Here is a 25,794-nt window from a genome sequence, read left to right on the forward strand (position 1 = left end):
GTTGCTCTGCAAAACAATTCTGCTCCGATGACGGCCGGCCGAGGTGACACCAGGTGTGAATGGAATGGGAACCGACAGCCAAAAGGCTACCGCAAGCATTTTCTCATGTACAAAGTCGTCCCGATAGAGGAATGGCAGTCTTAAGTGGACCGTACACGATTGCTTTTATTAACAATGATCGTATTGTCAATACATTCGATGTTGACAATATTTCTGTATTCACATCATCAATATTATTGTCAATAATATTCCTCTTCGCGTCAATGTATTGATACTTGTGGGGTTCGCTGTAAAGCTGGGCTTAGACAGGGCAAGTCAATTGATCAAGTCAGTTGAATTCAACTGAGTTGAACGCTAATTGAACGTGTAAACCATGCCATGATCAAATCACTTGAATTGAAAAAAGTTGAACCAGGCTCAATTTTTCAAGTCAATTGAATTCAACTGAGTTGATCATTTGACTTGCCTAGTCTAAACCCAGCTTAAAGCAGGCACCAAACGGGGGAAAATATTGTCAATACTCAAAGGCGTTGACAATCATATTGATGCAAATATTGACGACGAAAAGTTTGGTTTCGTTTTTTAATATTTCCCATCCTTTTTCCAACTGTTTTACTACAGCAGCAGATGGGGCCTTGTTAGTAAATTTGTCATTTGTCTTCTAATAGGCCATCGGATCCAAGAAATATAAGGAAGAGCAGCCTTGCATTGATTACCCGTCAAAATTATTGTGATGTTACGGGCCGCGATAACAAAAGAGAGGGTAAATGCTATTCCAAATTCTTAACGTCCTTTATTCGTTTGAAGTGTTGCGGATCGTTTTAAATTCCGGCATAAACAGATTCAGATTTAGGACTAGTTTTAGGTTAGGTTTTAATAGCTTACGTTTTAGTGCATTCCCTGTGTGTCAACATTCGTTCCAAACATCCTATACGCCTTTTTAATAGAAACTTAGCGATCGATTCAACCTCTGGTGATGAGTAGGAGAACGTCGAAAAGAGTGTTGTGAGCAGAATTTGTTGCCGTGAGAGATAGGAAGTGGAACACTTTTTAACTTTCCCTCAGTAATAGATTCATCCGAGATGCTCTAAATCTTGATCTACAGTCGACAAATTTAATTCAGTATCGTTTTTGCAAGGCTCCTGCTGGTGTTCAGGAATATTTTTGTGGAGAAAAATGTAAAATTAGAATAGTGCCTTATACCCCGTTCACATTACAGCGTATATCACGTAATATACGCTGTCTTGCAATGAGCACTCATACACCTCGTTTTCACTGGAAATCCTATGTATGAGTGCCCACTGCAAGACAGCCTATATAACGTGATATAGGCTGTAATGTGAACGGGGTATTAGTGGTTATGATCTTCCAGATTTCTAGTGTGTGAATAGTTGAAGTATAAATCAGTTCAGATCGGTGCAATATCGTAAAGTAAGACAATTACCGATGGAAATTGGCAAGATGTTCAATGAAAAATCCTTTAATTTCTTCTTCTTCTTCTTCTTCTTCTTCTTCTTCTTCTTCTTCTTCTTCTTTCCTTTATTTAACGTCGGTCTCTGTTCCGCAATCTAGTGCCAATCACCGACGGACATCGATTGCCATCCATTGACGGCAACCGAATGTGCAGGAAGGCAGCTTCCACACCTGCGTAGGATATCGCACCCATTCACAAACACACATGGGCCGGGACCAACGGCTTTGAGATTTTTATGCCTCAGAAAAATCCCACCGACCTCGGCTGGAATTGAACCCAGACCCAGTCACGCTTACCACTACACCACCGGCGCCGGCATCATTTAATTTGCGTTGTGAAAAATCCTCATTTTGATGTAAACAAACGGTTTGGTTGACGTTTCCTCTCGAACTCGCCTGGCGCCCTCTAATTGGTGGTGCATTGAAAAAGCCTATAGGCGAATCCAATAGAAACCAAGCGATTGTGTCAGCCTCTGGCGGTGAATAGGGGAACTCTCAAAAGAGTGATGAGGGTGGAAATTTTCACCGTGAAGCATAGGAAGAGGAAAATATTAACAAGTTTCCTGATTAATGTATCCACCGCAGGTGCTTGAAATCATCATCCACGTGGAATATTTTGTATGCAGTATCGGGTTTGCAGGGATCCGGCTGGTGCTTCCATATATTTTTGAAGAGAAAAATTAAGATTCATAAAATTGTCCCAGCGGTTATGATCTTCCGGATTTTTAATGTGTGGTTACTTCAGCTGTTAATCAGTTCAGATCTGTAGATAAACGAAAAATAAGACCACTCCCGATGGAAATTTGCAAGTTGTGCAATAAAATGTACATTATTTTGAGTTTTGAAAATCGTCATTATGATGTAAACAAAAGGATTGGATGACATTTCCTTTCAAAATCGGCTAGCGCACTCTACATTGATGGTGCATGAAAAGAGCCTATACTATGTTCCGATTATTTAGTATGTATTTTAGGTAAGTTTAGTTTAATTGCTCCCCTCGCTTCAATCGACCGTACTATAAAATTGCTCCTACTTTACTATTAGCATAAGTAAATTTAATAGAATATGCAAATATCTGAATGAGAAATATAGTTTTAGTTATAAACACAACTCTCATAAATTTACCCTCCCCATGGACATGGAGGTTGACGGTACTGAAGCAAAGGGTTATGTTTAATTTCTTTATATTTGCAACGATGATCATTTCCTATAGTGGCACATATCACCTTCTTAATGCTTCAGTATGCCTCAAACGATTAATTCTTGGTTGTTAATAGAACTTCCTTGATGAAATCGGCTGCTTCATGCAGACTGAGCATTCTGATTATAGTATCCGATTTGTTCTGTATACAGAGAAACTGGGAGGGCTTATTAGAAACTTCTCACCAGTAAAGTAATGATCTTCTAGTAAATTTAGCAGAAAATCTTACTAGCAGAAAATCATGGATTTAACCCCAAGCTCTTCAACAGCACAATAAATCGCCACCATCATTTGTATATTTGATATTGAACATTAACCTTGGAAACTATTTGCATATCAAGCGAAAACGTAGTCCTGTATTGTCGCGAAGCGTTATGGTTCTAAGATGCTCGATGACCCTGGAGGGATCGTTTTTGCTGAGCAGAAAATCATGGATTTAATTCCAAGCTCTCCGTCATGACTCTTAAAATTCATGATCACTAAATAAAATGAATATGTTTTTTCGATAGCCGGCTATCGAGAGATTAAATAAACAGCAAATAAACAATACATACTTTTGGTTGCATCGCCAACTTGAGGTGAATCCTAACCGAATACCCTTCCCAACCCTCCAACTCCGTAGCACTTATGAGGGTGTCGCTAAGTCGGTGGCCTCTCGTTAAGTAAGTACTACATCAACATTTCCTTCCCTATCCCTAGTTATGGTAAAGATGGGCGTGGCCGGGAATAGCGACAGTCATGCTTCTGTTACTCTTGTTTAGTTACTCCCCAGCATTATTCCTGAAAGTAATCTAACCGAGAATTTCAGAAGAGACGTGAGTGTCGCTAGTATCCAATCTACGAAGTATATCATAACAACGCTAACGCTAAACACAACTCTCATAAATTTAGATTTAAGAAAAAATAGATTAGGTATTATAATGAGCGTAACAATAATATTCCTCATTTACTGACTATTTCAGTTCATGCTATTAACAGTTAATAATAATATTAATAAAGTTACTTTATGCAGTATCATTCGGTTTGACGTTTTCATGCTTCTCGCTTTCATTATGACGTTCGTTGTCAAACCGGACAGAACGCGCCCGCTTGCAGGGTTGTTTAAGCAGCAAACGGAGAGCGATCGACGTCGAGAGGTCTAGCGACAATTATTGTTGAAAATATTGACGTAAAAATATTCACGTAAAAAATTGATGGAAATATTGACAACACTTCTACCGTGTACCGTGTAGGGTGCACTTAAGCGTCCTAAAGCTTGAATGTTTTCCAGCAGTTGTTTCTCCAGCGCTCGTCGATATCGTTGGTGCACCTAGGTCAATTTTGCGTCAACACCACCAACCAGCCAGAGCAGTGCCGGCATATCTACAGTGGATGTCACAACCTACATTCTGCTAGCTCGATGCGATAATAAAAAAGGCATTATGAAAATCCTTTCTTTTCCAGTTCACCAATACAGACTGAATACACAGCAGCAGACACACTCTAGGAAATAATGCACGACATACCTGCATACATAGAGAGCACCGCAACCCAACCCAACCCAGTGCTGATGCTTTGACCTACCCTCTCACACAATTACGTGACTGTTGACTGAAACCCCTTCCATCATACAGCGGGGTTCAGGTATAGGACGGAAAAGAGCCACTCTGCGTCTATAAAGGATTTCACTCACTTGTGCTGTAGTGCTTAAACTTTTCACAAGTCAAGCCCATAGCTGCGACTCGCGAGACGCTCTGGGAATGCGAAGAAGGGGAAAATCAGGGCAAAAAATCGGTTCTTCGCGTGTCCTTTAAGGCGGGCGATGTTGCCCTGTAAACAAAGAAGACCTGTGACCTGTATGGGGGAAAAATCGTGGTCACAAATGCAACTTTATGGAAAAATCCGATGTACGATTCGAGAGCACACGGTTTGTGAGTGACATGCAATTCCATTTAAATGGATGTGTTTCAAGTCAAGATATATTAAACATTTATGCAGCATTTGAACACGTTGATCATTACTTGACTTACGTAACTTCTTTTGAACAACCACGCGTCTCCACTTAATTGCAAGAAATGATGTTTGTTGCAGCATCAACTTTTTGCAAATCCCTTCTTTTCCGCAAATACGTTAACTAGTGTTCTTTGAGCATTCTAAGCCATTTTGGCATTGATACACTATGGTGCACCCCATTTCTGACATACGTCTCAAAACAATGAAGACAACCAGCTACATCCAATGATGCTCAATTGACGTCAAAATATACATGATCATTAAAAGTATCGACCTCGAGGAGTGTTATGCTCTACTACTGCTGCTGAATAGTTTTGCTGATTGGTGCACCCAGACCATACTGGCTTTGACCATCCACAAATCAGTGCCAACATTTCAAAGGGGCGTAATTGATTTTGTAAACAATGACTTTAGCCGTCAATTTCTCGCGAATGAAGTCTTACCTCTCCAAAATGACAATGCAAACTGGTAGAGGAAACATTTCTCTACCTGCTGGTGTCATTATTTTTCACGAGTGAGCTTTTATTCAAGAGAAATCGACGGCTAAAGCCATTGTTTACAAATGCAATTACGCCCCTTTGAAATGTTGGCACTAAAATGTAACATTTTGTCTTTCCATCGCAAGATCAACCCGATTACGTACACGATTATTCAATTAATGGTCAGTCCCTTGAGCGTGTTCTGCATGTTCGTGATCTTGGCGTCATCCTAGATTCAGCGCTGACTTTCCGCTCACACTACAACGATATTATCTATGTAGAGCCAACCGACAGCTGGGATTTATGTTCAAATCATACTGCAAATTTACCGATCCTCTTTGCCTCCCGCCTCTGCACTGCGCTCTGGTGCGATAGATTTTGGAATCCAACTCTGTAGTATAGTGCCCCTACCAACCAACTTGAACTGGTGGGATCAAAGCAATTCAGAGAAAATTTGTGAGATATGCCCTACGACGCCTCCCGTGGCGAGATCCATTGAACCTAGCACGCACGCTTCTTCTGAAACATCACTACGTGAGGCTTAATCACGAGTATCAGCGAGCCTGTCGTCGATGCTTTCTGCGATTTCAACGAGGTATTCAGCGTTACCCTTAAACTACACCCGAAATCATTCTGGAACTACGTTAACGAGCAACGCAGAGAATCTGGCCTCCCATCGTCAATGGAATTGAACAGTGAAGTCGCTTCCACTCCGCAGGATATTTGCCGCCTTTTTTCTGTCAATTTTGCCAGTGTGTTCACTGATGAGAGACTAAGTGACGACCATGTTTCCCTCGCAGTCAGGAACATCCCACTAAATGGTCAAATGCTGGGTGCAATTGATGTCAACGTTGAGATGATTTCTAACGCTGCAACGCAGCTCAAATCGTCCCTGGACCCGATGGAGTTCCGTCCGTGTTTTTGAAGAAACATATTGCTTGCTTGTTAACTCCACTTCACCGTCTATTCCGTATGTCTCTCTCCAGTGGTATATTTCCATCCTCCTGGAAATGTGCACACATGTTTCCTGTCCACAAAAAGGGGAGCAAACGAGCCGTGGATAACTATCGTGGAATTACATCTCTGAGTGCTGTTTCGAAACTATTCGAGCTTGTTATTATGGAACCGTTGCTCTCTCACAGCAAGCAGTATCTGAGTGCTAATCAACACGGGTTTACTGGCGGTCGCTCTACAACCACCAATCTGCTATGCCTCACATCCTACATTACCGATAGTATGACTGAACGGGTACAGACGGACGTTATATATACCGATCTATCCGCGGCATTCGATAAGTTGAGTCATGACATTGCGATTGCTAAACTCGACAGGCTTGGGGTGAGCGGTAATCTCTTGAGTTGGTTCCGTTCGTATCTTACTGGTCGCCAACTTATGGTTGCTATAGGAGATTGCAAATCAGCTAGCTGCTTTGCCACATCAGGTATACCGCAGGAAAGCCATCTGGGACCGTTGATTTTTCTACTCTACTTCAACGACGTGAATCTGGTTATCGAAGGACCTCGATTAGCATATGCAGACGACCTCAAAATATTTTTACGAATTTGCTCGATCGCTGACTGCCACAATCTTCAACATCAGCTTAATGTCTTCGCCAGTTGGTGTACGTTAAATCGAATGGTAGTGAACCCAGCAAAGTGCTCTGCCATAACGTTCTCACGAAAAAAAGCAACCGATTGTATTCAGCTATGACCTACTTGGAACGACACTCGAACGCGTGAATCAGGTGAAAGACCTGGGTGTGGTGTTGGATTCACAGCTAACATTCAGGCAACATATTTCTTATGTCATCAATAAGTCGTCTAGGACTTTAGAATTCGTCTTCAGGATAGCTAAGAATTTCACCGATGCCTACTGCTTAAAATCTCTTTACTGCTCCCTCGTACGATCGACGCTTGAGTATTGTTCTGCGGTTTGGAACCCGAATTACAACAATGGTGCCGAGAGAATCGAATCTGTTCAACGTCGCTTTCTTCGTTTTGCGCTTCGTAGACTGCCCTGGAGAGATCCGCTTCGGCTGCCCAGCTAAGAGAGTCGCTGCCAACTGATAAACCTTGAACCTCTCCGGATTAGAAGGGACACCAGCAGAGCTTTGATTATCGCCGATTGTGAGGCTATCCTGAGGCAAATTGACCTAAACGTGCAACCCCGACCACTTCGTAACAACCTCATGCTGAGACTGCCACTGCGTCGCACGAACTACGGGGCATATGGTGCGATTTGCGGACTACATCGTGTGTTCAACAGAGTCGCATCTGTATTCGACTTTCACCTCACACGTGATGCGCTTCGTCGGAGATTCTCATCTATTTTCGCCGGCCGTAGTGACTGACAGAGAAAATTAGTGTATTTCCATTTATGTTTTTTACATTCTGACCATGTTTCTTTGTTTTTCTTTCTGTGATTATTTGACGTGTAATTTTACTATTATTATTATTATGATTAGTATTATTAACATCATTTGGTCTACAGCCAGTCTGTTGATGTATGGCAACAATAAACATCAGAACATGGAGATCGTTGCAGATTATCGGAACTGCAGACGCTTGAGCAGAGTCGGAATGATGCCCGCGGTGTTAGTTATTAAAATTCTCACAGGAGAAACTGACGCACCGGAGTTACTAGCTCCTGAACGATTGCTTCGCCAACGGAACTTTTTTTGCTGCTTGAGCCCTAGAACTCCTTGTATGGCCTTCATGATCCTGTCCGCCTCATCCGCTTCGACTTCAACTCTACTGTGGCAACATTTAAACGTAGGCTGACTGAGTTGTAGTGCTCAGAACGCTAACTGGACGGCATCCGTTAAGTTCCAGTTGGGATGTAAATACCACAAAGAAAGCGATGAAGTAATACAGAGACTCTATGCCCCTGGACACAATACTGAGGCGACAAAAAAGTGTCGTGCCCGCAAGTTTTCGCAAATTTCCCATCCATTACCATGAATAAACATAAGAAAAAAGTATGCTATCATCCTTAACGCACTCACTTGAACTTGCCGACAGCGGAACCGAAGTGATGACGCAGAGAGAAAAATTGCTTAAAAATAGCCACCACCAAACAAACATTCATCACGTGAAAATACAGCAAACATTTCAATTGGTTCATTCTAGCCGCCACAACTGCTGCTACGTGGTCGTCGCGGTTGAACTATGTCGCCGCTGATGAAGTGGCCTACACAAAACAAAGGAGAATAGCCAACGTACAAACCGGAAGTCCATGCGATTGCCCTGAGACACGACACACACACACACACACACACACACTCAGAAAATTAAAAGGAAAAATTCATTACCGACACGCACATCCATTAACGATTTACGGTTTTGACAGCACGAACTCCACCCTGCAGCTTTAATTTAGCCTGAAGCTTTCCATTCATGGAAAAGCAACCACCGTTGTTTGTTGCTTTCGGCGAGCCATTGTCACCAAAGTCCTGCTCAATCGTTTCCGGGGAATAGGTGGGGGCCTATCAAATGGTGTGGAAATTCCGCCTCCATAATAGAGGTCACGTAGCTGTGTGGCGGACGCATTTCTCTGTTGCGCCCAAATTGGGCAATTTGTGTCAGGAGAAGAGAGCAGAACAGCGCCATTTAACTGGACACAATCCATATCATTTTGCCCAAACAACCGAGCGGAGAAATCCGGTGGGATAGAAAATATCATTAGTCATTGGATATTCGTCCATTTGTTGCTTTCACTCGACGTAGGTATATACTATTTGCCCTGGCCGGCCGTGGTTGAAACGGACGAGCGCATCTGAATAGCGTGCGGGGGCTGTTGTGGGACTACGGGAAATGAGGGGAGAAAAGCTTCAATCGAACCACTTGTCCGTGCGACGAGCATGGAGCTTTAATTATATTTTCCGCTAACCCAGCAGTGGTACTCTAGCCCCGCAGAGGGAAATCACCCTTAGAAATTCAAATATTTTCTTTGAATGTGGAGACGCATGGTTTTCAATATAGGTGAAAAATACCACGCGTCTCCATGCGATTCGATATTTTTCAATGCCAGACTTATCCTTTTCCCATTCCTTTAATTCTGCCAAGTGTTCTATGGTTATAGGTAGAGAGGGTCTAGTATAAGAGAGGAGCGGACTCGTTGGTTTTGAGCCAAACGTTACTGTCAAAGCCAGAGACAATCGAGCAGCGCCTATCTTGATTGCATCGGCAGTGTTGCTGGAAACCACCTAGGCAGTTTGTTTTGAATCCGCTCACTCTCTTATAGTAGACCCTCTCTATTCATAGGCTTTTCTTCTTTTTATCCGTTTTCTTTTCTGTCGCTCCATAATCTAGGAAATGGATTTCTGATGCGTACAACTACTGGGACGAAATTCGCAAAACGGCAGAATCTTCCGAGGCAGGAGTGGCTCAGCTTTCCGCGTACATCTTCTCCAGTACCGATCCGGCGATTGTGAGGGTGAGTTTACCGTTTCCTTTGTACCTAGGTGCCGCATTTCCATTTGAAGCACATCCTTTTCTTTCGGTATGCTTACGGTTTGAGAACTGCTCCAAGATGTAGGCTACCCCTACTTGATGTTGCCGGAGCTTTGAGTCAGCAGTTTTGTTTTCTGTTTCGAAATACGTTCGCGTTTCGTTTTTTTTATTTTTGTTTTCGCGAGAGTAGAATTATCATTGCCGCGTGGAAAATTTTATTAGGTGGGTTTCTTTGTACGACTCTCGAGTGGATTATGCATATCATTTAGTAAAATGACTGGGAGTAATATTCATATGATTAAGTATTTCAAATAGAATTATCGCGGACGGATGGAAAGGATCATAAATCTTATTTTTTTTTCAGAAGTTACGTTAATGGCTTGCAGTTCTTCCGCCACCTTTAAATTTCGAACTCTATTTACGATCTTCACGCCAACTCGGTAAATGTTTGGCAGCACCCTCTCAGATTTCAATGAAACTTCGCGAATGTAAAAATATCTTTTACTTAAGAAAATTTACATACTAATTTTATTTAAAAAAAATAACGACCACCAGATTTGAGAAGGGCTGAACTTTGGATATCACAAATCGGAGTCCTCCAAAAATGTTGTCAAACGATGATTTGTAGGCAATTATATGAGCTTTTATAAGAAAATATAAAAAAATAAAAAAATATATTACTGTCGCATTTCGCTCGTTGGGCTATCTTTAACCCGTAAAAGCCCGGGACAAACTTTTTATTTTCAAAAATGTGTATCTCAGAGATGCCATAGCCGATTAAAATGACTTTTTTTTAACATCATTCCGGTGAGCGGTTCTTACATTTGTAAGGTGGTACTCCCCCCCCCCCATGACCCTCCCTCTTTTCTATATATTCAAGAATGTGTTTTTTTTTTTTGTTATTCGATTATTTGTACAGGCTCAGTCGAATAAACTTTACAGAGCCGAGATATTCTTTTTCTTCAACAATAAGAATCTTAAAACTAGAGTTAAGGGGGTTTAACTGATTACTCGCGGTCGTCTCGAGGTTAGGGAGTTTTACAATTTAAGGATGGGGAAAGGTTGAGAGGATTACGAATTTTATTTGTTTTAATGTGGTAACTATTTCTAAAACACTTACTTAAATCTAAAGAACTGATCATTTCAACATGAGATGAACATGAATACTACAGAAGGAATGTATATACACACACACACACTTTCTCGCAAACACATTCATCTTGACAAATATACCAAATTAAGAAAACAAACTATCTACAACCTAAGGTTAATGAATTTAAAAAAAATTCATATATGAGTTTCATATATTCCAAATCGCGCCCAGCCAAGATATCTCGAACCGGAACATTGGGTTGTCTACCTCGAGCCCGAAGGGAATCATACAAATGTGTTCTGACTCCACGATACTCCGCATAAGACCAAAGGATGTGATGAGCGTCCTGGTAACCTTGTCCACATTCACAGAGATTGCTGTCTCCCAACCCTACACGGAACAAGTGAGCGTTTAGACAATAGCGATTGGACATGAGACGAGACATCACGCGTATGAAGTCTCGACCCAAGTCCAACCCTTTGAACCATGCAAACTTCGACACCTTAGGGATAATTGAATGTAGCCATCGTCCCAAGCTCCCTTCACTCCATTGATGTTGCCAGCTAACGAGTGACTGCTGACGATAAATTGAAAAAAATTCACTATAGGCGATTTGTCGATCATAAATGTCGCCTTCCATAGCGCCCACCTTCGCAAGTGAATCCGCCTTCTCATTGCCCAAAATTGAGCAATGCGAAGGGACCCACGCGAAGGTGATGATGAAATAGCGCACGGATAAAGCACTAAGCAGCTCTCGTATTTTCAAGAGAAAATACGAGAAGTGCCTTACCGGCCTAGCGGAACGGATAGCCTCGACAGAACTGAGACTATCCGTAAAAATAAAGTAGTGGTCTGGAATAAGTGAAGCAATAGTTTCCAAAGTGTAGTGAATTGCAGCCAGTTCAGCCACATACACAGAACAAGGAGCTTCAAGTTTACGAGAGGCGCTATGAAATTTATTAAATACACCAAAACCAGCGGACTCCTCTATTAGAGATCCATCTGTGAAAAACGTTCTTGCAGAATCAACATGGCCAAACTTTACAGCGTATAATGACGGAGCAATCATAGGACGATGATGCTCTGGAATTCCGCGGATTTCCTGCGTCATAGATAACTCAAAATTCACTGAATTGCCGAAATCGGAGAAGACTACACGATTGGGAATATTTCTTGAAGGGCTGACATCCTGTGTTAAATATAGGTAGTACAAAGTCATAAAACATGTTTGAGGATTTAGCTCCAGAAGCTTCTCAAAGTTTTCGATCACCATTAATTACTTTACAACGGGTGAGGAGCCTCAGGAATAGCTCTGAAAAACGGACGGATAGTGGCAACATGCCCGCAAGCACTTCGAGACTCATCGTATGAGTCGAGTGCATGCATCCTAACGCGATACGAAGACAACGATACTGGATCCGTTCCAGCTTGATGATGTGCGTTTTAGCTGCCGACTGAAAACAAAAACAACCATATTCCAGAACCGATAAAATCGTTGTCCGGTACAACGTCAGAAGATCTTGTGGATGGGCTCCCTACCACGTTCCGGTAATTGATCGAAGGAAATTGATCCTTAGTTGGCATTTTCGTCTCAGATACTCAATGTGGGATCTCCAGGTGCATTTGGAATCGAACCAGACCCCGAGATATTTGAAAGACATGGAATGAGTGATCGGCTTACCCAAAAGTTGAAGCTTCGGTTGTGCTGGGCTATGCTTCCTAGAAAAAACGATCAACTCAGTTTTCTCCGTGGAGAATTCGATACCTAGCTGAATTGTCCAAGGTATCCTGTAAGGGTCCTTGCAGGTCAACCTCTTTTGGCCCTGTGATAGACACTACGCCATCATCTGCAAGTTGTCTCAACGAGCAATTGTCACTAAGACAGTTATCAATTTCTCTAACGTAGAAATTGTACAAAAGGGGGCTTAAACATGAGCCTTGGGGGAGACCCATGTAGCTAAATCGAAAAGCTGTAGAGTTTCCATGAGAAAAGCTCATATGTTTTTCTGACAGCAAATTGTACAAAAAATTATTCATTAATGGAGACAATCCACAAGCGTGGAGTTTCTCTGAAAGAACTTCAACGGATACTGAATCAAAAGCCCCCTTGATATCCAAGAACACAGAAGCCATTTGCTCTTTCTTAGCAAAAGCCAACTGAATTTCCGAGGAAAGCAACGCGAGACAGTCGTTCGTTCCCTTACCCCTACGGAAACCAAATTGAGTATCTGAAAGAAGGTGGTTCGTCTCAACCCATTTGTCGAGGCGAAAAAGGATCATTTTCTCCATCAATTTCCGAATACACGACAGCATCGCGATGGGCCGATACGAATTGTGATCCGACGCGGGTTTATCAGGCTTTTTAATGGCTAACAATATTGAGCTCCAAGAACTGATTGTACAAGTTCAACATGCGCCTCTTAGCGACGTCTGGGAGGTTTTTCAGCAAGTTGAACTTGATTCTATCAGATCCCGGGGCAGAATTGCCACACGAAAGGAGAGCAAGTGAAACTTCGACCATTGAAAAAGGCTGACTGATTTCATCTACCGAATTCGCGGTTTCGCGAAGAATCAATTAACAGAATTAACAGAGACTCTAGGAGCAATATATACAGAAGCAATACAAAGGCTCTTACCTTTAATGGTAACCTGACATGCGACAACTTCAATACCGGGGAATTCGGGAAGATTCACTCTATAGAAGGAATGGCACTTTTTGATCCCCAAAAGTACCCCTCCTCCACGTGAATCCTCACGATCCAATCGAATAATGTTAAAATCGTAAAAAGGGAGATCAATTTCTGAAGAGAGCCATGTTTCACAGAGGGCAAATGCATCGCAATTATTGTTATGGACTAAATATTTGAACGAATCTAATTTCGGAATAAGGCTTCGACAATTCCACTGTAGAACAGTGATCAAATCCCCGACCTCGTTTGGAAAATTATCCATCGAAGGAGATGATAGCTGCAAGAAGGGGCCATTTTGAAGTCGATTGCTTCAAGAAGGATTTCACAGTGGGAAGCAATGTGAGGACAATGCTTTTCAGAGGATCAGAAATGTTGAGGTATTTGAGAATACCGTCCACAATGTTATCAAATGAGAACAGCCCAGATGAAGAAGGGGTTTCTGTTCTTAAAATTGGGGCATCAGGGGTTTTGGATGTCCCCGCAAGAGGTGGAAAATCCTGGGTATAGTCAGTTCTGCGGAATCCAGGAGGAGTAGAAGTCTCCTTTTTTCCACCACTCCTTGATTTGGGCAAGCTGATTTGGGGTTCTTGATTGTCAACTTTCCGCGAACGGATGCGTTTTCGTTTCCGTGCAGAAAAACGAAAAGAAGTTCCCTCCTCAGCCAAGTCAGAGTCAGTCTCGTCATCTGACAAAAGAGAAAAGGGATTTTTGTCATTGGTCGATGGCGTGGCTGTCTTCAGCATTTCTGCAAAAGATCGCCTGGAACGTTCCTTAAGGGAGCGTTTCATTTTGTCCCGAGTTGTTTGTACGCCGGGCACGACGAGAGAGCATGAGGAGTTCCGTTGCAGTACACGCATTTTGGTGCAGTAGCTGCGCAGGCGCCATCCTCATGCTTCTCCCCGCATGTGGAGCAGTGTGCCTTGTTGCCGCAGTGGGAGGCCGTATGTCCCAACCGCTTACAATTCTGGCAGTTCATGACCCGAGGTACAAACAACCGCACAGGAAGACGAAGTTTTCCCAGCTCGATGTATTGAGGAAGGGCAGATCCAGAAAAGGTCACCCGAAACGAGTCTGTGGGGTTAAAACTCTTTTTACCCTCGCTGAGCGATACTGACTTCATTCTATGAACGGCCAGTATCTTTACCGGAGGAAGCAAGGGGTTTTTGAATCGGCCAACCGCTTGCTTCTCCAGTATCTCGGGTTTCAGGCTCGCCTCAGTGACCACGCCTTCGATCTCCACATCAGAGGCTGGAATGTACACCCTATATTCCAGTGTGAAAAACTGGGAAACAGCAATTTCATTGGCCTGTTTCAGGTTAGCGACGGTCACACGAAGTTTGTTGTGCCTAACCTTCGTTATTTCGGTCACGGCAGAGAATCGCTTTGTCAGATCATCAGATGTCTGAACAACATTCAAGGGTTTGTTTTTGGGCTGAAAATAGACAACCCATGGGCCAGTCGAGTCATTCGGGTAGGCACGATTTCGATGGAGGGTTTGCGTCTGAGACGACGAACCACCGGGGTGATCGAGAGGCGAAGGGGAGCCGTCGTCCGACAAAATGTCCGCGATGTCATCTGATATCGCGTCCATATTGCCGTATTAGTGGGAGCGAGAACGCTCTACCACGCGACTTGAATCCGAAACAAGCACAATACACAAAACAGATACTTATAATAGAAGCACAAAATGGATATTCAACTGAGGAGAGAGGAGAGAGAAATAAAACACAAAAACTTATCTAGCAGCAATAATATAGAGTTCTCCAGATGCACAAAAGTGTGCGTGATACCGCGCGCTACCTTTTTAAGTAGTTGTGATATCTCTATACCTTTTTGGTTCTTCTTCTTCTTCATTTTTATATATGGATGTAGGATTTTAGTGTAAGTGAGATTGCGCTTGGAGATCTCTATTCTGGCGACCAGGCAGCAAACAGCACACAGCTGAACGGCGAGCCACGGGACTGCGGGAAGCGTGGCAGGAAGCACGGTGATGAGCAGCGGGGGTAACCTTGTCGATCGCACACACGAGAGCAGATGAGCGATGCAGACGTTAATGATAACAATGGCACTCACTTACGACGGTATTGTCTATGGTGGTGTGCGTGAAGACAACACGCACCGATGACGCGGAAATGGCCGCGATTCGCTAATTTCACTGGATTCTTTAATGTTTTGATCACTAGAGAAAGTTTCCTTCTTTCTGATATGCGCACTAATGACACTACTAGAAAAAAAAACCCCTCCAGGGGGAAAAAACTGTCGAAATCTAAACCGAGTGGTAAAACACTTCGCAAATTTCTGGAGCGCAAAACTATCAACCGTTCTGGTTGGAAGAACACAGTGGAATCAAGAATGTGTTGGCACGGGGTATTTTTTTTTCAATCTTTATCATATATCTTACATATCATTGCGACAATATATTGATTTTTTTCATGGAACTCCTGGAAATGATAGAGAACATTCATAAGACCATATGGCTACCATGGAATCGGTTCCGGATGTTCCGAATTATGGTTCCAAATGGTCAAATTTATTGTCTGTCATAACAATATCAAGCAACATATCAAATCACATCTACTCGACGAAATATGACCAATGGTACTCAAAACGACGTCCACAGAGCCATATGACCACCGTAAAATCGGTTCCAGATATTCCGGATTATGGTTCCACATGGTCAAATTTCAAATCTCTCATAATTATATCAAGCGACATATCAAATCACATCTACTCGATGAAATATGGCCATCGGCTCTAAAAACGACGTCCACAGAGCCATATGGCAATCGTAAAACCGGTTCCGGATATTCCAGATTATAGTTATGTATGGTCAAATTTGATATCGCTCATAACCATACCAAGCGACATATCAAATCACATCTACTCTACGAAATATGACCAATGGCACTCAAAACAACAACTATAGAGCCATATGGCCACGGTGGAACCGGTTCCAGATGTTCCGAATTATGGTTCATTCATTAAGGAGCCTCCCAGAGAGAATAACAGCACTGTTTAGAGACCCACGGTGGCACGAGGACGATCATCAGGTACTGTAGATACAAATTACCAATTGTATGAAATGTAAAAAAAGATAACAGTACTAACTATGAATAACTCCAAAATATAAAGCAATTAATTTTTGAACCTCATTGGCGATTGCAAGGCAAAACTCATAGGTGAATTAACTTATGCTTGAGATTTGAGTTTTTGAGTTTATCCTAACTGGATGCAGGCAAATCCGTTGTCTATCAATTTTTGTTTCTAATATTTAAAATATTTGGTTTAAAATTTATAAAGAGGCCTAAGAAAGACGATGCAATTATATAAACTGCCTAAGATACTCAAAACCGTTTCAATTGGTGATACTTTGAAATTTGAAGGTCTATTGTTTTTTGGACAGTTTATGGAATTTATCATTTTATTCATAAAATTAAAAATTACTTACAGGATTCACTTGTTCATGCAAGAAATGCACACTGAAAAGGTTTTTTCAACTGAGCAGTTTTGACAAACAGAGGACAGACAAAAGCAGCATATTGATTTTGTCCTCATTGGTTTATACTTGCGTTTTGTACATATCTGACAAAGTTGACGATGATCTGATTCGGGGATCCTTTTAACAGTCAAATTTGGGGTTTCATCGCATATTTTGCATACATACAATGCAGTATCATTTTTGTGAAAATTGCAAAAAAAATTGGAACATAATACGCATTTTATCATTGCCGTCAATCCACATGTTGTGCAATTTGTGTATTTCGATAGAAGATCCCGAATTCCATCACTTACGTCTTGTGGAAGGTGACCAGCTTCCAATCGGTTCTCCATTTGTTCTATTGACAGTTCTTCTGAAAGAATTCGCAAAAATTCGGAATGTCGGCTGGGATTTGAATTTGCCCAATTTGGGTACAGCTCTATGAAAATCATGAGGCATCCAATGTCAATAATTTCAAAGAAATTTTTTTTGCTCCACACTGGACTTCTCCTGGCAACGGTTGTATTTCTCGTTCTTTGATCTCCTGCATCGACACCACCCTTGGTATGATTGTAATATTTCACAACATCCGGTTTCTCAATTCGAGGATCTGTTTCTTGGATGCTTTTTGAAGTAATCAAGACGATGGGCTTCTTTCTCTTGCGTTCAAAATGAGAAATTCTGGTGAAATGAAGGGTTTGTTTGATCTGACTGTTTCTGTATAGTAAGTGCTGTTATGCCACAAGTAGTTAACGAGGTCTATGGATGAGAATAGATTATCTGCTGTTACCTCCCTCCATTCATTCAAATATGGAGAGACGAGATCAGTGACCACCCGCATAGCTTGATTTTTTTCGGGCATATTATTCACCTTGCCCTATATACTTGCAAGTTTAGTATATATCCTTGAATTGAAGAACAAAACCATATTTTGATCCCATATTTGCCGGGTTTCGATTTTATACAAACGCCGAATGGGCAGTGTCCCGTGGATACGAAGAAACGTAAAGCCGTTTTTATCAAATCGTGAACTCGTTTTATACATATATCAAGGAAAGCAGATCTGGCCATGAGAACTAGGGTAAGTTAGTTAGTTTTTGGTCCTCTAATTGGCCCTACCTTTATTGTTTTTTATTCATTCTTTACCTAATTTATTTAGATGCACGATTAGAATATAGACTTTGTCGTTTATCTATGCAAATAAAGCCATGACAATTTATTTTAAATTTAAGTTAGGCGCTATGGCCAAACACTGAAGAACTTGTGCCATATTGGCACACTTACCCTATAGCTTATACAATCCGCCAAACGTTGCTTATAAACACTTGTGTCAAAGAATTAAATACAAACTACATTTTCTTTCATACTCTTAAGCAATATTTTAATTTATATCCTTACTTACCTCTGAAAAGGCACAGTCGTTCGTCTACGGTCAAATTTTTGGGAGCGACGTAATTATCTTAACACCTGACAACAAAATTGTAATTTGTCATTGCTAACTTGGAACCGCTGAGGACGAGTGGACCGATCGTCAAACCGTAGGCCGATATAGATTTGCTTGAATCGATTTTTACTCATTACCAGTCGGTAGAACTCAATCCGCCAAACATTATCTGATGTCCATAGTGGATCCAAACTGACATGGTTCTGTATATTACGACCGGTCGCAATCAAGATGGCAATAAATTCTAGCATTTCGTTTCTTGTTACAGGTTTACAGCTTTCTGAGAACCTTTGTACGCCATAACCATTTGTACAAGAAACCACTTCTTCAATAATTTCGGCTGTAAAGTACGCTTCGAAAACATGTCGTGGAGTTTTCATGTTTTTACAATGACTCGCTGGCCCAATATTGGGTAGATGAAATTCACCACCAACGAATGCACTTTCGCTCGAAGTTACCTTCCATCGGTATTGATTTTTACCGATGAAAGCAGGTGTAATTGATTTTGAACTGCATACACGGCCATGTATATAGCGTAGGGTTAGAATTAAAAAATCGAAAATCTATATAAAAATACCTCTCACCCCAGCAGGCCTGGGTTCAATCCCAGTCGGCGCCGTCGGGATATTCTGAGGTATAACATCTCTGATCACGCCTTCTTTCGGAAGGGAAGTAAAGCCGTTGGTCCCCGGTTCATGAGTTGATGGGTCGATATGTAGGGCCAGGGAGCTGCGTCTCTGGCGTCGGTAGCATTGGTGCTAAGCACGGAAAACAAGATCGACGGAAAACAAAATCAAGAAAAAAAAGTCTTACTTATGTCTCCTTGTAAATTTGATACCAAATATTTGAAATCTTAGAACCAAAAATTGATAGACAACGGATTTGTCTGCATCCAAATATCTGGAGCTGTTCATTTGATTTTATGTTTTTTTTTTTTATTTGACATTGGTGATAAATATTTCGTCGAGTACATATGCTTTGATGATTTATCGTATGATATGATAATGATTAATCATGAAATTGAAGAAAATTAATCCATTACCTGGATCATCGGAAACCTATTCTAAGTTATCAAAATAGCTCTATTTATTTTTCTGAATATCTTGAACCGGTTTCACAGCGGTCCTATGGCTCTATAGTTGTTGTTTTGAGTACCAGCAGTGCCTTAGGTTCCAGCCCTTGCTCGGTTGAAAATTTCCGCACTGCTGGAACAAATTCGCCGTAAAACCATTGACGGAATAATTGCCGGGTCATCCAAGCTTTCTTAGAGTGACAATATGACACAGGCAGTGCTGCTGTATTAAGCCCTCGTGGCTTTGCAGCAGTTCCAATAAAAAGCAACTGAAGTTTAAGAGTTCCGTCAATGTTCGAGCATGGCATGAACGTATATCTTGTTTTATTTTGCTTCCGTCCACTTGCCACAGATTCACTACACGTAATAACAGAACGTGTTGTCAGAAGCTTAATAAACAGTGCAGATTCATCCACATTGAAGACCTGGGATGTCGATAGCTGCAAATCCTGAATTTTCTTCAGTAGGATCTTCTTGAAATTTAGGTACGCTTCAATGTCTGTAGATGCCTTTTCTCCTGCTACAGCCTTTACGCGCAATCCAAACCTCTGCTTGAAACGATGCATCCAGCCGTCCGAAGCAGAACATTTGTGCACTGCATACTGTCCTCGACCCTGCAGTATCTTGAACAGCAGCAGCTCTGATTTTGCTTTTTAGTATTTCTACCTTTAACAAAATGTTGGCCTGTCGCTGCTGGAGAATCCAGACGTAAAGAGATTCTTCCGGTAGAGGGAAAGTCTGCCCTTTTAATGTCTTTCGATTACCCAACAAACAATTTTAGCTGCAGACTAGCTTATACAGGCAAATATTAGCTGTATAAGCCAATTTTTGGCTGTGTAAGCTAATCTGCAGCTAAAATTGTTAGTTGGGTATCCACCCCATGTTCATTAAATTTTGCCACCGCTGCTAAAATCGCTCCCTTCATATGAATGATTCTGGTTACAGTGGAAGATCCAATACCGTATTTTTTCCCCAGTGAATCATGTGTGCTGCTTCCCGTTTCAACAATTAATTTCGAAATAATATTCTAATATGCACTTACCAAACAATCACATTAAAAGTTAGTAAAAAAAACGGAAAAACGTCACACTTTTTATAAAATTTAAAAATGTCGCAAAACGTTGCTAAACGATTTTGATGATAATAAACAATCGGTGTATCCCTCATCCATTTTTCAACTTTGACAGCTCAGCCCAACTAACGAAAGCCTTTCACTAACTAGACTATAGGTTTAGCTGATAAAAAAATGCTTTTAAATTTTTAAGTTGAATATTCTCAAAAAACTCATTTCTAAAACAAATGAACTTTTTCTCCAGGAAAGAGAGCATTTATCTACATCCCAAAATTGGCACTTTTAAAGGAAAAAAGCTATTTAGCAAAAAACTTTTTCGTGTGTGTACTGAATAAAATCTAAGCAGATGGTTTGTTTATTAATTTATTTGATAAGGCTCAACCGAATTAACTTTACAGAGCCGAGGATTCTTGTTCACTATACAATACATCTTAAATCTATAGTCAAAAGGTACAACGCAATAAACATATTATCTTCCGCTATCCAATAAGCCTCCTCCATCAGAACGGGAACCGCTTCCAGTGGTTTCATTGTATGGCAGATTCGCCAACGGGGGTCAGAGCGCTTCCATTGCAGCAATGGGCGCAAAACGTGGTCAGCACTCACACATTCATCACGAAACGGTTGCTCTCCAAAGTCGACGATGCATCGACTGAAAGAACTGCTGATGAATAACAATGAGGAGGACCACACAATGGTTGCTGCCGAGTAAACAGACGATTGCGTGACACATTGCGAGTTGTCTGCTTCTATCGACAGCCGAGTGAACACTGGGTATCTAAGCAGATGAATATCATCCCAACGCGGATTAATTCGACAGTGAGCATTCATAAGGGCGTATACGCGATGATCGATTCTCCTGACCGATTTTCTCTTTGCATTGCTACAGCTAAGCGAAACAATTTTCTAGAATTTGTTCAATGCAGAGTTGTAACAGGTTGTATTGGCTATCAAAAGCAACAGCAAACGCACCGAGAAACGTTAATTCTAGTGAGTTATTAACAAAAGAGAAAATCGACGAAGAGAATCGATCATCGCGTTTACGCCCTTATGCATGCTCACTGTCGAATTTCATCTTTAAAGGATTGGGCGATCTTCAGAGAAAGATCGATCTTGACGAATCGATCTTATATTTTGCTCTAGAATCGATCCAATGAGGTACAGAGAGAGGTGAAGCAGATCGTGAAATATTGTTGTATTAGTAAACCAAAAAATCAACGTAAACGCAAGTAGTGACGTCACTAATTGCTTGTATCGTACAGGGGTTTTACTCACACAACTTAACCGATTGCTTCACCTCTGTAATCCAGCTCATTGGAATCGATCCACTGATTAAATCGGTACCTAAGAATCGATCGTTTGTAGATTTTGTTTCCGTGTTCGGTAAATATCAAAACATGTTCAATCTTATTTAAATTATCAAATCTTGTCATTTCAGTGGAGATTTAGTTTCAAAGTAGCTGAAAAGTAATTGAATTGAATTGCATAAATTTTACCGAAAAGTTCAGCTGTTCAGATTTCGGTAAAAGTCAGCGATAATTTCTAAGTGTGTATGGTTTTTACCTGTCCTTTCTGACGTTTATAACTCGTACACTTGCGCAATCCCACTTTCAAGTACATACCCAAGTAGCATTGCAAGTTTTATCAAGGTTTTAAAGCATTCTACAAGTCCAAATCATGGTCTACAGAACCTTCATAAAACTCAAATTGTTACTTGGGTAGTTTGCTATCCTCATTTTCGCTCTAGCCAAAAATGTTGGTTTGTTATTGTTATCCTCACTTTTGGACCATCAATACTCTTGCTTAAAGAATGGACTATATGCTTGTTTACGTTGGTATCCCAAGAAATTATTTCCTTTGTAATATTCAATTAAATGTTGTCGTGACGGTAAGGAGCAATGAGCACGTGAGGGAGGTAGCTAAAACCGTCAAATGTTGCTGTATTCGTAAATATCGGAAACGCAAATAGTGACCTCATTATAGGGAGCGGTGCTGATGTTGACGGTATGTTCGTTTAATTTACCACGTAGTCTGGGGTGAGAGTAACTCGTTTTTTCGATGTGAATACAATTACAAAATTTAAAACCTGTTTTGTTTTGAAGATCGAAAAGATCGAAAGTAGAGATCGATTTTTTCGATCTTTTCGTGGATAAAGAATCGATCCGAAACATCTGAAATCGGAATGAAAATATCGATCTTCCAAAGATCGATCCAAGATCGCCCAATCCTACATCCATACATCTCCTAAATTAGAACAAAACATTGCTGGCATAAAACCTCTGACTAGAGTCGGTGTATAATGAGTCACGCCAAGAGAAAAACAGTTGAACTCGCATGACGGTTTTCGAAAGATTCCCTTTATTTTCACTTGGCAACAGAGGACTTCTGCATCAACTTCAAATGAATTCTAGTGAGAAAAAAATAGCGGCTGTAGTAAATCATTATATCAGTGATTTTGTCAAATTATCTTAACAAAAAATAGAAGAAATTCTCATTACTGATCATTACCAAACGTATCCCATGACAATTTAATGCTCACTGCGTATTTATGATCATTTCTTCGATTATATTTTATATTTTATTGCAATACCAGCATCCAGGTAAAGGGTGTCCACGATGAAATTGCCACACACAAAATTGATTCGCAAAATTTGAGTTTGCATCCGATTGCCATCAAATTTTCAGGGATTGAGAAATAACTATTAAACTTCATTTTACCATTTTACTCGTATTTTATTTACAGTCCATACGCAAATGCCCGCACCTTGGCCTTAACCCCGGCCATAAGATTCTGCACAACCTGTGAATCAACCGTTTTTTGCATGTAAACCCATACTTTCTTCAGTTCCTCGACTGTCTTCACTACCTTAGGTCGTTTAAGAAGGTGCTGCTTCATAATCGCCCAGTACTTCTCGATGGGGCGGAGCTCCGGAGTGTTGGGAGGGTTGAACATTTTCGGCACGAAATTGACCTTATTGTCCGCATACCACTTCAGCACGTCCTTGGAGTAGTGGCATGAGGCCAAATCCGGCCAGAAGATTGTTGGGACGTTGTGGGCCTTCAGGAGAGGAAGCAGCCGCTTCTGGAGGCACTCTTTTATGTACACCTGTCCGTTCATCGTGTCCTGGGTCACGAAAGGTGCACTCCGCTTCCCGCACGTGCAGATGGCTTGCCAAACCAGGAATTTCTTCGCAAATTTGGACATCTTCTGAGTGCGGACATGCTCCGGAACGCTGAACTTATCCTTGGCCGTGAAAAACAGGTTGCCGGGGATCTGTTTGAAGTCAACTTCCTGGCACGGGTTTTGGCGGACTTGTTCTGCTTCTCGTCGCGATTAGGGGCCTTTTGTACCTTGAACGTTCGAAGCCCAGCCTTACACACTAATCCAGCATTTAGTTGTTCGGTATTTTTTTGTACTGGGCTTACACGGTAAAACGAAAGATTTACTGAAAATTCAGTTTAAATCAGGTGAATAACCGACGTTCTGTAAAACACAAACTGAACTTCGGTATCGTTTGATACAAAATACTGTACACAGAACATTTATTTACTGAGAAAGTCGTTAATTTCCAAATTTTCGTGATTTCACGAAAAGTCAGTAAAAATAATTACTGTGCACAAAGTAGTCTTTATTTTTTTACCGACTGGTCAGCAAAATAGCCACCTTGTTTTACCGACCACGAATTGTAAACTCTAACCTGTCAATTTTATTCCCGCCGCCATTTAAGCTTCAGTAAAATCCGGGAGCAAATGTTGAATCGCGCAGTTTTGTTAAAATTTGAATAATATTGGGAATAATATCATGAATTATATCATGACGGAACTGGGAAAGCTCGACAGCGAAATTGAAGACCTATTTCGTTGGTACCAACACTAATTATTTACTCTTTTTGCAGTTCCTTGATCTCCAACAAATTTTGATTAACAAAATGGATGTTTGTATTGTTTGCTTTCACTGTCGACGCGCTATTCCGGGGTACGTCAAGGGATTAAGTCGTCATATTAATTGGCATATTATAAACGGTGAATTGCACCAGGATTCATGCTTTTATTACTGCACATTCACTACTTTTAATATAACTGGGTAGCTCGGTATAATAATGAACCAAATAACTGTCTTCTCAGTTAAATTGCAGCGAAATAAACAAAAAGAAAATACTGGGTTTTCCAGTATACGCAACTAGAACCAATTACTGAATGAACAGTTATTTTTGACAGATTGACTTTACGGACAGTTCGGTAATGCAAATTATTTCTGTGATGATTACTGGGCGATCCGCAATTCAAAAACCCAGTAAAATTTTACTGACTCCAGTAATCTAAAGTTAGTGTGTAGTTTTGGCCTTCTGGACAAAACTTCGGCTTAGGTGCAGCTTCTTAGCCACATCCCTAACGGAGGCGTTCGGATTTCGGTTGAAGGCCCCAACTACGCGGTTGTGATTTTTGGTGTTGTACGGAATACTTTTTCCTTCACTTCTGGGCTTCCGATCGGTGGTCAACCGTTCCTCGAACCGCTTAATCACTCGCGACACCGTGGAATTCGCGATTCCCAACGTTTTAGCGATGGAACGATGCGAGAGATCCTTGTTCTCGTGATGAATGCGCAAGATTTTATCACGCACGAGCTGTTCTTTCGACTCCATTTCCGCGAGTATTGATCACAGGACTTTAAAACTTGCAGGATGTAAATAATGCTTTATGAACTAAATCCACCCAAATTTTCATTAAATTCTACCCAACGGTTAAAAAGTTAGAGCAATTTCATAGTGTGGCAATTTCATCGTGGACACCCTTTAGCCGGTTTGACAGTTCATTAGGTAGACTTGGCTTCACTCTTGGCGTGACTCATTATACACCGACTCTACCTCTGACTTATAAAGCAGGGTAAGCTAAGTGTGTGCGGGAAATAGAAATTACAAAAAAATGAGAGACGTCTTGCTCGATAACCACTAAATCGAATTGAACACAACAATCTCCAAACAAAAGGCTACATGATCTTTTTGAAAGCTTTTAAATATTTTTGTAATGGGTCAGCTGGTTTTGGAGATATGGCCGGAACATGTTACGGTGAATACGGGTCTCAATACTGTGACAGATCAAATTGCATTTGTGCCCTTTTCTATTGTTGATCCAGATATCATAAACAAGATGGTTTTCTTAACGCATAGACGAGTGCACGGATGGATTTGAGTTCACTCACTCGACAAAAAGTGACACAACAGCGGGGCCCTGTTTACTAAAAATGAACACATGAATAATGCTCATGTAACATTTGAAACGGGTCTATCAACTTTTGTAAATAATTTGCTAGGTCGTTTTCATGAAAAGTTATCGATTAACCCTGCTATC

The 25,794-nt window shown here is 41.2% G+C and overlaps 1 protein-coding gene across 1 annotated transcript in view; it reads left to right on the forward strand.

The window, feature by feature from the left end:
- Daao1 (D-amino acid oxidase 1) overlaps window positions 1-25,794 on the forward strand; it is a 46,343-nt gene that overhangs the window by 16,254 nt on the left and 4,295 nt on the right. Inside the window, exon 2 of the mRNA XM_065226118.1 lies at window positions 9,456-9,579. Coding sequence (XP_065082190.1) covers window positions 9,456-9,579 — 124 coding nt within the window. The remainder of the gene's footprint in view (window positions 1-9,455; window positions 9,580-25,794) is intronic.

This window comes from Ochlerotatus camptorhynchus, unplaced genomic scaffold (genome assembly GCF_037179485.1).
Source record: "Ochlerotatus camptorhynchus isolate MF236.1 unplaced genomic scaffold, CSIRO-AGI_Acam_v1.1 ptg000244l, whole genome shotgun sequence".
Taxonomy (NCBI): Eukaryota; Metazoa; Arthropoda; class Insecta; order Diptera; family Culicidae; genus Ochlerotatus; species Ochlerotatus camptorhynchus.